The 16796-nt window shown below is 40.4% G+C and overlaps 1 protein-coding gene across 5 annotated transcripts; it reads left to right on the top strand.

Moving 5' to 3' along the window:
• The first annotated feature begins 910 nt into the window (after window positions 1–910).
• Window positions 911–16191, top strand: tcaim (T cell activation inhibitor, mitochondrial). Of its 5 annotated transcripts, XM_055023132.1 has the most exons (12): window positions 947–1466; window positions 1559–1748; window positions 3044–3151; window positions 7044–7176; window positions 7715–7865; window positions 7940–8195; window positions 8430–8552; window positions 9232–9329; window positions 10059–10150; window positions 10234–10457; window positions 11078–11209; window positions 15872–16191. In XM_055023132.1, the coding sequence occupies exons 3-12, from the start codon at window positions 3117–3119 to the stop codon at window positions 16095–16097; spliced, it is 1470 nt and encodes a 489-aa protein (XP_054879107.1). In that variant the 5' UTR covers window positions 947–1466; window positions 1559–1748; window positions 3044–3116; the 3' UTR covers window positions 16098–16191. The 5 variants fall into 5 exon arrangements, with proteins under 5 accessions (XP_054879109.1, XP_054879112.1, XP_054879110.1 ...); XM_055023134.1 differs by lacking the exon at window positions 1559–1748 and having other exon boundaries at window positions 911–961; XM_055023137.1 differs by lacking the exons at window positions 1559–1748; window positions 3044–3151 and having other exon boundaries at window positions 928–961; window positions 7819–7865.
• The last annotated feature ends 605 nt before the right edge of the window (window positions 16192–16796 follow it).

The raw sequence follows: 16796 nt of genomic DNA, 5'->3' as shown, positions 1-16796 counted from the left end.
AAAAATGATATGTGGAATATGTGATGGGTTGCATTAGAACCAGGACTGTTTGTATTTTATTTTGACCTGAACAGTATTGCTACTGATGTCATACTTTACAAAATGTTCAAACTGTTTGTCTAAACTGATAAAATCCAATAAAGAGATTTTGGAAAAAAAAAAGAAAGAAAAAAAAGCAAACTAAATGATTGCTGGGAATATTCCAAGTACAAAAAGAATTGGTTTGGGTGGACACGATATGAATGGGCAAACATATGGATTGGATTGCAAGACATTCTCAAATAATAATCGGTGGTAGGAGTTTGCCCCGCAATTGCCAGTTTGCTGGTTTGATTCCCGCTCCATCCCCCTCAGTCCTTGTGTCCCTGGGCAAGATGTTTCACCCACCTTGCCCAGCATGGTGCCTTATATTTTAGGTCAACGTTGGTGGTGAAGTATTAACAAGATGGAGCTGCAACAAATGCAACTACACAGTTCTACGAACCACATTAGGGGAGATTTAGACTGTAGTTTTAAATCATTTTTATGGCCTGAGACTATCTTAAAAGGGGTTAGCTAGATTTATGTAGTTAAACTAAATAGACACGTCATATCTGGACAGAATTATTATATCTACTAATCAAACATTATAAGAACCTGCTTGGGATTTGTGAACCTTTATTCTCCTCGTGAAAACTCCTGAAATTGGACTTAAAAACCTTTTTTTCCATTAGTAAAATATTTTTTTATTGATTAACAGTTATTCTAAAGTAATTAAAACATGCACCTCATGTAATGTATTTGTTTAATGTTATTGTGACGCGTAGCCTCAATGTTTGTCATAATATCGCATATGTACTGTTTTGTATTCGGTGTCTCAATAAAGAAATTTAAAAAAACGACATACTCATGTCCAGTAGGTGGCGGTATGCACCAATGAAGTTGTTCGCCATCCGCCAAGATGAAGAAAAGCGACAAGCAGGTAAACAAACAGTTGTTCGATGAGACCTTGGGTTGGTTTTTAGTTTGATAAACACTCTTCCTGATGTATTTACGGTCTATAACAACAGTTAAAAGATACAGAAAAGGCTGAAGAAATGAAGGCATGATTTGTAGGTGCTGACACTTTCAGGTTTGGAACCGCTAGCTGAATGGTTTGTTTTGGCTAGTAAAGGTGACAGCTGACGGGACAAGTCGAGCTGTTTAAGGTCGGTGTTTGATCAGCAGGGGATAAAATGAACTGGCAAGAATCTGTTCGCGAAACGGATGTTTCCCATTTTCAAAATACCGTCTGATGAAAATAGTGTCAGATAAAAATGTTAACATCTGTGTTAACATTTTTGATCCTAGGATCAGCATTGAAAGCGCCTCAGTGCTGATCCTCAATTAGCATTGAGGAGCAAATACTGATTGGCTCCTTAATGCTGATTGAGGATCCAATCAGCATTACATAGTTAACAGGACAAGGCACTACTCTGACATTTCTGGTAAGAAGCAAATTCATCATACAAAAAGAAAATAATTGTCTGGAATTCAAAAAGAGGATAGTGGACACTTATCATGAGGGTGAAACCGCCAGGTGTTTGCTGACTGCTGCTGACTAGTCTGAAGGAGCAGAGTAGTGGAGTTGCGGCAGAGGTGAGGGGGAAGCTGAGATGGCAGAGCTACATCTGGGTCCAACCAGGAGTTTTGCACAGCTGAATAATTACCACCATGGGAGATGAAAGGATTTCTCATACATGCATGAAAGGATCGAGGCAATACTTAAGGTATGTTTTTGAAGAGGGAATAACATTATGACATAATGTAAAACTCAAAAAAGTTTATTTTAAATGATGCTGCTCCTTTAAAACATGGTAATGTGTTTTGGTAATGTGTTCTTTTGTCTGATGAGACTAAACTGATGAGCATAGGGATGTTCAAGCCTCAATACCCAGTTCCCACCTTCAACCATGGTAGTGGGAGCATGATGTTATGGGTCTATTAGGAGGCTTCAGTCCCTGGGAACTTTGTTCATCTTCATAGAATCATAGCAAAAAAATAAGAGAATATTGGCATTTGGAAAAATAATTGCTACAACTCTCACTTTTGGCCAAGGCTGTGTCAGGTCTCCAAGTGGGGGAGGGGGGACACAAAACTCCATGTCCTGGAATAGACATGGATGTCCACACCTGATTGGATACTCAGGTGTGGTATGAGTTAACAGAACTAGATGTAGGCCACAGATTCTGAGCCAACATCTCAGAATCTGTGGCAAGCCGTAAGGTTCATGCTTGAAGAACATAGATGATCTGGAATGATGTGCCATTGAAGAGTGGGTCATACACCTCAAGAGACATGGCAGCCATGTGAAGAACTACAGGTTGGGGGGTTTGTCAGTTGAACTTTTGGCCAGTAAATGTCAGAAGGGTTGATAGTTTTGCTCTGATCATTTCTTTTGTTTTCTTGCTACAGTTCAGCTGGGGATGCAAAAATTATTATTTTAGTAATTTATTCATCTATTAATTATTCCAAAGGTTAATCGGGTGAAAAAAAAGCATGTTCTGTAAATTTTTCTTTAAACTACTTAGATAAACTTAGGGGCTCAAATTTTAAAAATGGGTACATTGAACAAAACACCAACAACCCACATTAATCAAGAATTTAATTGGTTCATAATATATCATTGCCATAATTCAGGGACAATGCAAAGCAAACATAGTCTATATTTTCCCCAACTAGTATATTGTTGCTGTTTCTGCTGCTGATAAACCTGAAGCATCATTCATAGAGAATGACAATGTTATTACATTTTATTGAATGCATTCAGCTGAGAAAAAAAAACATTTAGGGTTCAATTAGGAAGTTTACTTTGTAAAAGTTTAAAGGCCCCCTGTCTAAGGCACCATATTACCTTGGGCCGGCCCTGCATGAACAGGCCATGCGATGCGCATCTCTGGAATCCACCTGGAATCCACCTGGAATCCACCTGGAATCCTCCTGGTTGACCAGTTGATCTAAAATCCAGTTGATTTTGAAAACTGGCTTCTGTTAAATCTTGAGACATGTGTGGATGTCGTTTCAGGTATTTGACAGATGCAGATAACTCTGAGTCAGGACTCATGACATGATTACAAGTTCATCTGTACCCATCAGTGATGTCTGTGAGCACCCTCCTGCGATGCACCTCTAGGTAATACTTAGCATGGTTTTAGATTCTCTCCAGGAAATCAGCTTTGTTTCAAAACCTAGACTCTGGGAATCTGTTAGTTTCTTATTTCATTGGATTCCCTGCATGTATCAGTGAAACATACGATGCATATATCAGTCGGGTGACTTGCCATGTCCATATGATATGGCAAGTCAAGTAGAGAAAATGTAACATCTTCTCTACAAAATATGCAGCTAGATACAGTTATGGCCAGAAATATTTGGACAGTGACACAGGTTTTGTTATTTTAGCTGTTGACAAAAATATGTTCAGAAATACAATTTATATATAATATGGGCTGAAAGTGCACACTCCCAGCTGCAATATGAGAGTTTCCACATCCAAATCGGAGAAAGGGTTTAGGAATCATAGCTCTGTAATGCAGAGCCTCCTCTTTTTCAAGGGACCAAAAGTAATTGGACAATGGACTCTAAAGGCTGCAAGTAACTCAAAAGGCCTTTCCCTCGTTAACCTGTAATCAAGTAAGTAGTTAAAAGGTCTGGGGTTGTTTCCAGGTGTGTGGTTTTGCATTTGGAAGCTGTTGCTGTGACCAGACAACATGCGGTCAAAGGAGCTCTCAATTGACGTGAAGCAGAACATCCTGAGGCTGAAAAAAAGGAAAAAATCCATCAGAGAGATAGCAGACATGCTTGGAGTAGCAAAATCAACAGTTTGGTACATTCTGAGGAAAAAGGAATTGACTGGTGAGCTTGGGAACTCAAAAAGGCCTGGGCGTCCACGGAAGACAACAGTGGTGGATGATCGCCGCATACTTTCTTTGGTGAAGAAGAACCCGTTCACAACATCAACTGAGGTCCAGAACACTCTCAGAGAAGTAGGTGTATCTGTCTCTAAGTCAACAGTAAAGAGAAGACTCCATGAAAGCAAATACAAAGGGTTCACATGTAGATGCAAACCATTCATCAATTCCAAAAATAGACAGGCCAGAGTTAAATTTGCCCAAAAACACCTCAAGAAGCCAGCCCAGTTCTGGAAAAGTATTCTATGGACAGATGAGACAAAGATCAACCTGTACCAGAATGATGGGAAGAAAAAAGTTTGGAGAAGAAAGGGAACGGCACATGATCCAAGGCACACCACATCCTCTGTAAAACATGGTGGAGGCAACGTGATGGCATGGGCATGCATGGCTTTCAATGGCACTGGGTCACTTGTGTTTATTGATGACATAACAGCAGACAAGAGTAGCCGGATGAATTCTGAAGTGTACCAGGATATACTATCAGCCCAGATTCAGCCAAATGCTGCAAAGTTGATCGGACGGCGCTTCACAGTACAGATGGATAATGACCCCAAGCATACAGCCAAAACTACCCAGGAGTTCATGAGAGCAAAAAGGTGGAATATTCTGCAATGGCCAAGTCAATCACCAGATCTTAACCCAATTGAGCATGCATTTCACTTGCTCAAATCCAGACTTCAGACGGAAAGACCCACTAACAAGCAAGACCTGAAGGCTGCGGCTGTAAAGGCCTGGCAAAGCATTAAGAAGGAGGAAACCCAGCGTTTGGTGATGTCCATGGGTTCCAGACTTAAGGCAGTGATTGCCTCCAAAGGATTCGCAACAAAATATTGAGAAAAAACTTTTTTGTTTGGGTTATGTTTATATGTCCAATTACTTTTGAGCTCCTAAAATGAGGAGTGTTTGTAAACAAATGTGTACAATTCCTACATTTTCTATCAGATATTTTTGTTCAACCCTTTAAATTAAACGTTACAATCTGCACTTGAATTCTGTTGTAGAGGTTTCATTTCAAATCCAATGCGGTGGCATGCAGAGCCCAACTCACAAATATTGTGTTACTGTCCAAATATTTCTGGCCCTAACTCATTTCATTATGACCACCTGACTGCTGCTAGTTGACCTGTTGAGAAATGGACTCCATTAGATTCCTGAAGATATGCTGTGGTTTGTGACATCTTGATGTTAGCATGACGTTAACAGTGTAATATGAAACTTTTTTTTTTTTTTTTTACATATTTATCAAAATGTTTATTATTTTGTGACAGTATAGTATGAGACAGATAATCATGTCCCTGTGGTCCTGTTGTCATTTGCAGAAATAGACTACTCAATCAGAGACAGGAATTGGGTCTTAACCAATCAGGCCTGTGTATCTGCTGCCCACAATTTCCCCCCTTGCTCTCTGCTATGCTACAGCTGGTTCCCCACAATGGAACCTGTCATGAATGCTAAAGCTAGTTAGCATGGCCACTGATGACAATTTTCCAATGATGGTAAATTGTTTCTTTGTCATTAGTACACTGAACAGGCAGTATGTGAATGTGGCTGACAAAGCTCAATTACTCCTCCTGGTTCTGATTGGCTGTTTTTGATCGAAGGGCCTTTCTGGAGACACAAATGATGGTGCAGGGAGGAGCCCGTTTTTATCTGTCATACTACACTGTCACAAATTTGTAAAAAAGAAAAGTTTTATAAAAGTTAAATACCCCAGATTTGACTTGTTTAGTAATTTGAGCTAAAGTAGTTCATCCTTTGCTCCCCACATGCATCATAAAAACCTGTAATTTAAGGTCCATTGAAACAATTCCCACATTATGCCCTAAACATCAACTACATGTTTTTACATGTTTTAATCCATTCTAGGTTCTAGAATGGATTAAAACTTACAATGAATGTGTTCTTCTCCTTTAGACATTATTTAACCAGGATAAAAAAAATTGAGATCAAAGATCTCCTTTGCAAGTGTTCTGACAAGTATGCAGCTAAAATAGTTGTTTTCCAAACCATTGCAATATGGGTCACATTTAATTTAAAGTATGTAAAGAAGAGATGTGTGTATCAAGCATGTCCTACTTGATGATTGTATCTCAGCCACACACCTTCTGGATTTGATCTTTGTAAGTCTCTCCTTTACAGATGATGCTAAACCACAGTCTGCAAATGCGTCACTGCAATCTCTCTTGTAGATTGGGTTTAATAGATTCTTAGCACACCCCACTTTTATTTCAGGCTAAGATTTCAAATATATTTCTCTGGATGGCCTGAAGCCTTCTCTGATTGCTTGTGTCTGGTTGGAAGAAAAGTTGTTGAATCTTTATCTTAATGGAATGTGCCAACCAGTAAGCCTTATAAATACCTACATTTCAGTTTGCCAACATTTTGAAATCATAAATTTTCTGTCAAAAAAGTCCTTATTGAGCCAAATCATTTCTGAAATGAAAAAAGATTCACTGTGTTTTGAGTTTTTCTTCCACTTAGACTTGAGGCTTTGTAGTAGGGTGTGAGTCTGGTACAGGACATTGTTGGATCAAGGGGCCTGTAATGTTGGGTGTAAGCAACACCGCAGGAGCCCGCTCAGCCTGCTCTGAATTGGGGGACTCAACTGGTCCAGGGCCTGGCAGGTGGAGCCTGCTGCTCTGTTTCTGTCTCTGTAGGTCCTCCAACTTTGAAATGGTTGAAATCCATTTGAGTCCAATGAATTATTTACCTATTTACCTGCTGTAGAACTTGCTGTCAGGTTCTACAGCAGAGGAATCTAAAGAGCTATGTTTCTGAAACCTTTTAAAACTGATTCAACACACCTGAAACAATTGAGTGGCTCATTATTGGGCCTCTGCAAAACCTAAAGACACAGTGAGGTGGAAATGAAGCCATTTGATTCCAGTACTTTGGAGCAGGAAGTCGTCTAATAACTGAAAATCCAGAGGACAGGGTTCCTGATTTAAAGTAATCATTCAAGAAGAAAAAACAGCTCACTACGTCGTGTGTGCACTTATTAGCTTTGAGGGTGTACAATGCTGATTAAAATCAACTATATTTTATTTCTGTATAAGGAGGCAGACTAAGCAGGACCCTTGAAATTAATATTTATGTATTTTCTTGTTTCAGGTCACAGAGGCAGCAGGCGATGGCCTTTCTAGTCCAGCAGAGAGCTCTGTCAGCTGCAGAGGCTGTCAATGCTCTCAGACCATTTTATTTTGCTGTTCATCCAGACTTCTTTGGTCAATTCCCCAGAGAACGGGCAAGTTATCTTCAAATGAGTGTACTTAAAAAGATGAATAATTTGTTGATCTGCAAATATATTAATTTAGAAGTCATAAAACCTAAACAGACTTGAACATTAACTTTATAACAATTAAAATATTAACTTCTTTTATCATCTTGTTTATTGCTTATTCAAGCCATGCATTATTTAACAGCAGAAACTGTCTCATCACAACATTCAAGATAAACAAAATCTATTTGTAAAATCTCACCACTAAACACTTTAAGTTAGGACTTGCACTCATTTTTATTTCAGTTTCAGATGATAATTCTGTCATAAATTTGCCATAACAAACCCCTCGCTTTGCAACCTTCATTTTGTAAACATCCCATGGGACTGTGTGTGTGTGTGTGTGTGTGTGTGTGTGCACTTATTGGCACCTCAGTTCTGCAACAAAGTCTGAATGGTTAAGTCTGGATGTCTACAGTTTCTTGTAGGGTTGTACACTCTATAGTAAATCATATCTTGATATTTTGCTTTAACTAAAAACGTTAAACTGTTTTTTTTTGTCCAGGAAGTAAATGAAAATTCTTTGAAACAATTAAATGGATACATGGAAAATTTGCAGAAGCCTGGCTTAAAGTTAGTTCGGCCAATAAAGCTCACCTTTTATATCAGGGACACTAAGGAGAGCACTGAGAAGCAGCCAGGCATCGTCTCTTCAGGTACTGTTTACCTTCATTTTGGACAATGTGGACACTGAAAATGCTACATTTTAATTGATTGCAAACTTTTACAGGTTTCCGGTCTGTGAGTTTCATTCTACACACAAATGATATCTTGAGTACCGTGATGAACGTGCTGACATCCTGCAGCTTGCCTGTGGAGCACATAGAGAGACATGAAAAAAGCTTTGGGACATGTAAAGGTGGGCCTGACGCAGGAGAGTCTTTTCATAGACCCATAAAATGGGATAAAAGCTACTACACCTTCACTGGGTTCAGAGATCCTGAGCAGGAGCTGCAGCAGACCAAGAGAATGGAACCGACACTCCAGTCAGTAACTCTGTGTGCATATCCAGCATATCTGTATACAATGTCAGACATATTTTTATAAGAAGAATTATTAAAAAAAATGTTCTTATAAAAAACAAAAAATTCTTATAAGTGCCTACCGAGGTCCTGTTTTTGTAAAATAAAATATAACTGCAGCACGTTCAGCTGTATACATATATTGCATATATTTTTGAATGAATGTTTTTGAAAACTTGTTTTTCATATTTTTGGCAGTGGTTGGCTGAGAAACAGCGAACCTGAGGCAACAAAGAAACACAATGCTAGTCTTCCACGGAGGGAAGAGCTGAGCAGATTGAAGAAGGAACTGTGTGAAAAGTTTCTTTTGGCAGATATCAGGTATGCTTCTTCTCATCCTCTAACACTGACTATGTAGTTTTACTGAAAATGTCCAGTTATTGTCCAGCCATCTACCAATCAGTGTTGAACAATAATGTCAGAAATAATAAGACTTAAAAAGTACATAAATCACTATTACAATTCCACTGTTTTTATGAAGTAAAGAAAATCAGTCATTTTCATCTGTTTTTATTGTTATTGTTACGTTTACCTAATGCAAAACAAAACAAAACAAAATATCATGAGAAACATAGAAATTAGAGAAGATGGATAACCTGGTTCCGGACCAGCACAGTCCATATTTGGTGCTTTCAGCTGGTTATGCAATTTCTTTTTATTTTGGTAGGAAAAATAAGAGTTAGGTAACTCAGTTGAGTTCTGGGGCAACATCTTCAAAATCTAATCTGTAGACAAGCAGGTAGGCAGGCACTTACTGTATGTGACTAGACTATTGGACATTTATGCTTTCAATTATTCCATCAACAGTTTCATTTTTATGTTGAGTTGCATAGGTAACATGAAAGATGGATTTTTTTAATGCTTCAGAATGACATGATTTCTTACATTGCATTACTACTTGAGGGGTGTGTCACTTTCACATAAGAGTGAAGATGCACTAGCAAAAAGCTGTACACCGATGAGTCTTAAGATGGACTCATATTATTCTTGGTGTGTTTAGGTGGCAGCGCAGCTGGGGAGTGGCTCATAAGTGCTCTCAGCTTCAGAGTCTGACCCGACTGTCTCACCAGAACCCAAAGGAGCTGATCAATCTGCAAGGTAATGTTTCAATGGGGTCGTCATTTATAAATAAATGCTAAGATCGCAGTATATAACTTTTATTAAGAAATGCTTTTTACAGATTTGCTAAAACTATCATGTTATGACAGTCATCTAAGAAAAATATCAAGCGCCGTCTGAAGAAATGCATAGACAGCAATAAACAAGCAGTCAGAAAAAGGAGGGGGTCTTCCAATTGTCAATCATGCTAATGTACATGCTGCTGAGTGTGCTAATGGTGTAGAAACAACCTACCGTTACAGGGAAACCGTTAATCCCCTGTTACTGGTGGGCCATGTTAACTGGCTTTAGCATTCATTGCTGGCTCCATTGTGGTGAACCAGCTGCAGCGTAGCAGAAGCAAGGGGGAAATTGTGAGCAGCATCTACACAGGCGTGATTGACATTGCTAAGACCCACCTCCTGTTTCTGACAGAATAGTCTATTTCTGCAAATAGGGTAACAAACGTTCAACTATCTTTATCAAGGATTGCAGTACTTCCACATGATGCATCCATGAAATTTTCCCATGTTGTATTTACCAGACCCTCTGAAATCCCTCAAAAATGAGAATTCCCATTGTGGCCATATTAGTATTTTAAAAAATAGGAGGAGATTGTAGTGATTGTGTGTTCATTTGATGTCCAACATAATTAAGCAGAACAATGAAATAAATGAGAAAATAAAGCTGTGGTGGGATCATTTAAATGTTATCCCACCTCCCCACCAGGCCATACTGTTGTGTTCACTGACCAGTCGGGCATGAATGCTTCTGGAGACGTCATGCTGGGAACCATGGATGTTCACCATCAGTGGACCAAAGTAATACAGCTGGAGTTATTCTGCCGTAAAATGGTCTTTCTTCAACTTCATTTTCTGTAACTCTTCTCTGCATTTGTTTCCAGTTATTGCAGCAGCTGCCCAGCTATCGGAGTCTCCAGCAGCAAACAGACTGGTTGAAGGAAAGAATCAGTTGCCTTCTGGGTGGATCCCAAGTAATCCATGTCGGACCAGTCCAGCCCATCGCTGAGCATTACAGTGCACTAAATGCTTTTCACAAGAGCCTGATGTCCCGACGCCTGCACCTGCATCCCAGGAGCCTGCATGGCCTTACCATGGTGCTGGACAAGTATGTACTATGGGGTTCCAAGACTTTGGATTTTTAAAGTCCAGCTCAACATGATGAAAGTGAAGTTGATTTTGACTCGGTTTGTGATGTCATAGAAACAAAGGAGAGACGTTTCACAGCAACTAAGAGGCTTTATTGCAGATACCGACAAATCACTGCTTAGACACAAATCTGTTATATGGAAGAAAAACATGTTACAAATAATTCCCATTGAAAACGATAATAAGAAAAATTCCAGTTAATTTGCAAAACTGAATGAAAAGTACTAATGACTGTCAGAATAGCAGGACAGAAAAGTGACATGACTTGTTCAGTGGAGCTGTGACCTTCTGTCACTCTGACAGTGTGAAAGTTCTACTAAGTCAAGTCCAATTTTCTTTTTTCCAAACACCAAATGGTACTGATAATCAGGTACATGCTCATTGTTGCACCTTTGGGTCAAATTACTATCTTTAGGCATATGCATGTTGGAACATTATAACCAAAATCTATCATAAACTGATCACATTTAATAAAGGGAACCTACCTGGATTGGGTTCCCTAATTTCTGGTAAAAACTTACTGAGCTTTGCATGAAGCATTTATGTTTCAAAAATCTTTCTGGTTTCTGTTTTTGACAGTGATCGCTCTACACCTCGTCTCCATGAGATGGGGCACTTCATCATCCCCATCAACTGTGACCCTCTCAGGCTCCAGCTGTTCCTCCAGAGCCAGGCCCCTGAGGCCAGACGTCGCAGCCTGCAAACACATCAGTAAGACTCCTAGTTACTTCACTAAGATAATGAGTGCGCCCAGATTAGTTTTTCATTTGAACATCATTTGACCTTTTAAGTGCTGTGAGGACAGCCATGTCCACATGGAACCATTGTCTGATGCGTGTGTGTTTAGGGTGACAGTTTCAAATGTCTTTGTTAAAACAACCTGACATTAAACAAAAATCAGGTTGCAGACAAACCAGCAGCAAAGGGGCTGTGTGCTTGGGACAAACCACTGGTGTGAAAAGGGGCGGTGGGCCGCGCCACTGCTTGGAGTGACTTGTCCATGTTGTCTTTATCGTGTCAGAACAAAGTCTACACAAAGGAAATTGAGACCCAGTGAAAGCATTTCTAGGATTACTCAGCAAGTGGAATATAGATATCTTTGCACACATTTGCATGGTCTCTGCGTCCACATGCGAAGAATTTCTCTGCTCGCTTGCTTGCTGGCTCCTGCTTCTGCTCGCTCACGGTTAATGATTTTGGCCGTCGGTGGGTGGATCCGGTTGGACTTCTATCACTACATATGATTAGCTACATTCCTTGTCCTCTGTGATTAGTAGTCTTACTAGGAAGACGAAGAAGGGGACTCGCTGAGTTAGGACAGCAGCATTGCAGACCATCAGGAGGCAAGTTGCACTTATCTTGAATGCATAGTATTGGTGTGGAAACAAATTATTTCTACAGCTTGACATTCAGTTAAAATATGATGGTACAAGGCTGCAGCTGTCTGCCAGCAGCTTACAGTTGCTGACACTAGCTGACCAGCCTTTGTTGTCTGTCTGGATAAGAAATCCCCTGTGAATGGTTGCTATGTTAAGGAGGAGCAATTTTATAGAATGACATGCTGCGAAATAATCAAACACAATTTTAATTTTCTTAAGATGATTTGTCTTCATTAGGAAGGGAACTGTGCTTGAGGTAGGGTTAATATTAATGACTTTTGACAGTGAATAACACTTAATGACATTTATAACTAGTCCAATGTGTTCCACTGTGTAAGGGAAAATATTAATGATCTCAACCCAGATAGCAAGAGATTCAATGTTGAATTATGGTCAAAAAGGTTGAATTTATGGAGAAGGTCGACGATTAACAGTGGATCAACCGTCAAACCATCATCCAATTCTAGCCAATTAACTAATGTTGTAAAGATGTCATAGAATCAATGTCTTATGGGCGAATTCTAATGATTGAAAAGACGACTGATCAATATTGAGTCAATGCTGTTTGTCAGACCAATCCCCTCCTCCTCTTTGTGCTCTGAGTGGGAGAATTTCATTCAAACAAAAAATGTGATAAACTTATCTGTATTTTGATAAGTTTATCACATTTTAAATTAAGCACTATATGTTGAAGACAGTTGGTTGTGATTCCTATTCCTAGCTTTTCCACTGTGTAAGGGAAAATATTAATGACACTTCCTGTACATTTTCTTACTTACCTATAAATATTATTACTGACTGTTTTCTGCGTAACTGTGTGTACACCAACATTCACGGTGCACACAGAGCTTTTGCTCTGTACTTCCTCGCCATCTTGGCCTCGTCAACCACATCTCCATCCTGCTGGTGCCAGCATATTGTTCTCTGAGGAGACGGATTTGATCAACGAAGAAAACAGTCACTGTGAGCTCCATGACTGTTTCCAGTGCACAGATTAGCAGGCCTTCAGAGAGGCAAGTATATATGAGGGAGAGGTGGACCTGGAGGAATACACCTCCTCTGTTCTGGGCTTCATCTCTAAGTGTCCTGATGATGTCACCACCACCTGGACAGTAACCTGAACCAGAAACCCTGGCTGGATGCTGAGGTGAGAGTCTGCTGAAAGCTGGCAACGCTGCATTAGGAAGGAACTGACTGCAGGCATTGTGAGGGCCAAAGCCACATACACTTTGGGACATGACAGACTACAACATCAGGGATACACAATGCCCAAGCGTTGTGCATCACTGTCAGATGCACTCAATGAGCTCTACGCCTTCTTTAAGGATCCTAACACCACCCTCAGCTCCAGACTTATACCACCACCTTTTGCTGTCTGTGTGACCACAGCAGATGTGAGGAAGTTCCTCCAGGGAGTCAACCCCCATAAGGCTGATTCCCTGTGCACTCCAGCTGTTTGAGGTGTTGGCAGACAACACCTTCACCTGCTTAAAGACCGCTACTGTTGTCCTTGTCCCAAAGTGCTCCACAGTGGCAGGCCTGACTACCGACATGTAGCCTTAACATTGGTAGTCATGAACCACATCAAGGACTCCAGTGATGTCACTGTGGACCCCCGTTGGTACGCCTACAGGAAGAACTGCTCCACCTCTGATGTTGTCTGATCGATGGTCCACACAGCCCTCACACACCTGCTGAGCAGAAATTCTTACATCCGTCTGCTCTTTCTGGTTTCCTTCTTGGCCTTCAACACCATCATTCCACAAACCCGTCCAGAAGCTGTCCTCTCTTGGACTGAGTGTCACACTGGGGAACTCAATTCTGGATTTCCTGACCAACGTACCTCAGATTGTCAGGATCCACAACACCGTCTCCTCCTCCGTCACCCTCAGCATTGGCTCGCCGCAGGGCTGCGTGCTTTGTGCTGTGTGCTTTGTGCTGCGTGCTTTGTGCTGCGTGCTTCGTGCTGCGTTCTTTGTGCTGTGTGCTTTGTGCTGCGTGCTTTGTGCTGCGTGCTTTGTGCTGCGTGCTTTGTGCTGCGTGCTGAGCCCCCTCCTCTTCACTTCTCAGCAAGAGACCCAGTGCCAACGCCTCCCCTCTGGTCTGCGTCTCTACTTCCTCTGGAAGCTGCGGAGAGCTGGACTTGGGAACTCAGTGCTGAGCGATAGAATATTATTGTTTATAATCATTTATAAACAACAAATTACTTTATTACATATAATTTTTATCTATTTATTTTGTGTATTAAATTTCTCAATCTGGGATCTCAGTCCGAATTTTGTACCACAAACAAGCAAAGGTGGCATATCAATAAAAAATGTTTTTGCATCCTGAATCCTTGAATAATGTGTTATTCAAAACGTCTACAGGTTATGGCTTCATTATCATGCCAAAAGTCGAGAGAGTAATTGAAGACAGTGCACATAATTGCACTGCAAGCGGAATGGAGAGGTGTGAGAGCGTATTGGTGTGTTCACACCAAACGCGTTACCTGCATCAAAAATGCGTCCAACACTTTAAATTCCACGCGTGTGCACATTGAATGCAGACATTTTGCTCTACATCCAGCGTTTCGTGTGTCCGGCTCGTCTAGTTTACATTCAAAGTGTGTGTGGAGGCACATCGGATCCAGCCAGTCTTCTGCTACACATGATCCTCTGTGATCCTAAATTCCAACCTTTCAGCAATGACCGTGAGTTTTCCTGATAAGTCTTCCTCATGATTTTGAAGGTTTATCCTTGACCAGACTGACAGATTAAGAGCTCAGCTCCAAGTTGATATTTCTGTGCTATATATTCTGTATTTAGAAATATTAAGTTGAATATACTTTATTGATCCCACAAGGGAAATGAAATGTTGTAACTCAGTTTTCTTCAAAGATGAGATCCACAGCATCAGAACCTGGGACATAAAAAGGCTCAGCAGCCTGATAAAGAATGCTGGTTCTGTTCCGGTTCTGTTCTGGTTCTGTTCTGGGGACGACTGTGATCCCTTAGGGGATCACAATGTAAAGAAGGATTCTTCATAAAGTCAAGAAAATCATGGACAACTCTGTCCATCCTCTTTATGAAACTGCTATTCAGTAGCAGAGTGTCTTCAGTCAGAGGCTTTTTCAGATTTGTTGTAATACAGACTGCTACAGAAGATCTTTCCTGGCTACTCCCGTCACAAACGTTTAACAAAATGTTCAGTAAGTTTTGAACATTTGATTTTCCTTTGGGATCAACAAAGTATTGTTACCTGTCAGTGTTGAACTATATCTAATCAATTTGACTGCAGTAGAAGAATTTGGCTTAGATGCAAACCCACATCTAGAACAAACTTTAGAAAACTGCAAACAAACAGTCAAAACACTGAGTTTCTTTAAATCAAGGAACTCAAAAAGCCACTTGTTTAAAGCTGCTTTTGAAACATTTTAAATGGAACATTGACCAATGATTTTGATGATGGGATTTGACTAAATGAAATGTTTCCTGGTTTCTCAAATTCCTGATTATATGATGTTTTCATAACATTTTCTTTGTGTTTTTATGATGTAAAGCTCTTTGAACTGCCTTCTTGCTGAAATGTGACAGACATAAAGACAAATAATGGCAATCAATTGGACAGGGTGTACACAAAGTGCATATCTTTTGATCTATGATTAATCCAAAGGACAAAATAAGTAATGTAATTTAATCTGACTGAGATATTAAGAATTACAAAAAGCAGGATGTCCCATTTTGGACAGGTCAGGTGCCATAAGGGTTAAGCTGTACCGCCTATTGGTCTATCTTGGTCCATCATTATTACAAGAACAAATTTGTCCTTTTTGACCTGAATGATTCCTGAGAGAAGGTGATGCACTAGACCACAGAGCTGGAGAAAAGAAGCAGCCCCTCAATCTGGACTCATTAGGTTTTGGAGCCCACCTTCGACCCCTGTGCTGGAAGAGCTCACACCTCTTTATCAATTTTGTCATTGACTCATCTTCCTCTCTGTGTATTTTGGAAAGGTTGCAGGTAGAAGAGGAGCAGGCGGTGCAGCTCTGTGTCCAGAGGCTGTCTCTGAGGGGCCTCTCCAAGGAGCCCAGCTTGAGCTCCAGTCACATGATTCTCTGCTGCAGGAGACTCATAGAGCATCATCCCCCACTGCTGCAGGGACTGCATGTCTGTGTCTCCCACTTTTACTCTGTCATGCAGGACGGCGACCTATGTGTCCCCTGGGACTGGAAGAGCTGAGACAATCCTTCAGAGAAAAAAAAAAATATATATATATGTTTTATGGCTACTGTGGATTCAACTCTGAGAAAGGTTTTGTATTCACAATCTAAAATTAGTGATAAATGTAAAACTTGAAAACACAGCAAACCACAGAAACTGTATGTTGAAGTTAAGAATGCAGAAAACAATTAAACTTGGTCGTTGTGTTGACAGGATGAACAAATCCTGTTCAAGTGTAAACCAGCACAACTCATCCTTCAAGAACATACACGTCTCTTCATATCACCCTTCCTAAAATACAATGGTGAGGAGGAAAGCTACTTAAGATATGATCCAATAAGTAACTCAGGTATGCCAATAATTACTGATTACAAAATATAACTGAAACGCTTCTATAGGTTTTCTATCTAGTGGTATGCTAAAAAAGTAGATTAGCTATGAAAATTGAAGTTTAGACTGAAGCTATGGAGAAGAGGCAGCTGGAGAGGCTGAACCTGAACAAGGCTGCAACTCCAGATGGTGTCAGCCCCAGAGTCCTAAAGGCCTGAAGCTGCAGAGCACCTCTGTGGAATTCTGCAGGATTTCTTCAACTTTAGCCTGACCCAAGACAAGGTTCCACTGTTATGGAAGACGTTTGTCCTGGTTCCGGTACCAAAGAAAACTCACTCATCAGTCACCAATGACTATAAACCTGTTGCCCTGACAAGCCACATCATG

Source organism: Poeciliopsis prolifica, unplaced genomic scaffold (assembly GCF_027474105.1).
Source record: "Poeciliopsis prolifica strain line A6 unplaced genomic scaffold, Auburn_PproV2 SCAFFOLD096, whole genome shotgun sequence".
Lineage (NCBI taxonomy): Eukaryota > Metazoa > Chordata > Actinopteri > Cyprinodontiformes > Poeciliidae > Poeciliopsis > Poeciliopsis prolifica.
The sequence above is the reverse complement of the archived record's forward strand: the minus strand, read 5'-3'. Positions and strand labels throughout refer to the sequence as shown.

Coding starts and splice junctions, on each gene's coding strand:
- tcaim (XM_055023134.1), top strand. CDS start 3,117: ATGTCTGTGAGCACCCTCCTGCGATGCACCTCTAG. Junction 8,196..8,429: donor AGAATGGAACCGACACTCCA/GTCAGTAACTCT, acceptor TATTTTTGGCAG/TGGTTGGCTGAGAAACAGCG. Junction 10,458..11,077: donor CTTACCATGGTGCTGGACAA/GTATGTACTATG, acceptor TGTTTTTGACAG/TGATCGCTCTACACCTCGTC.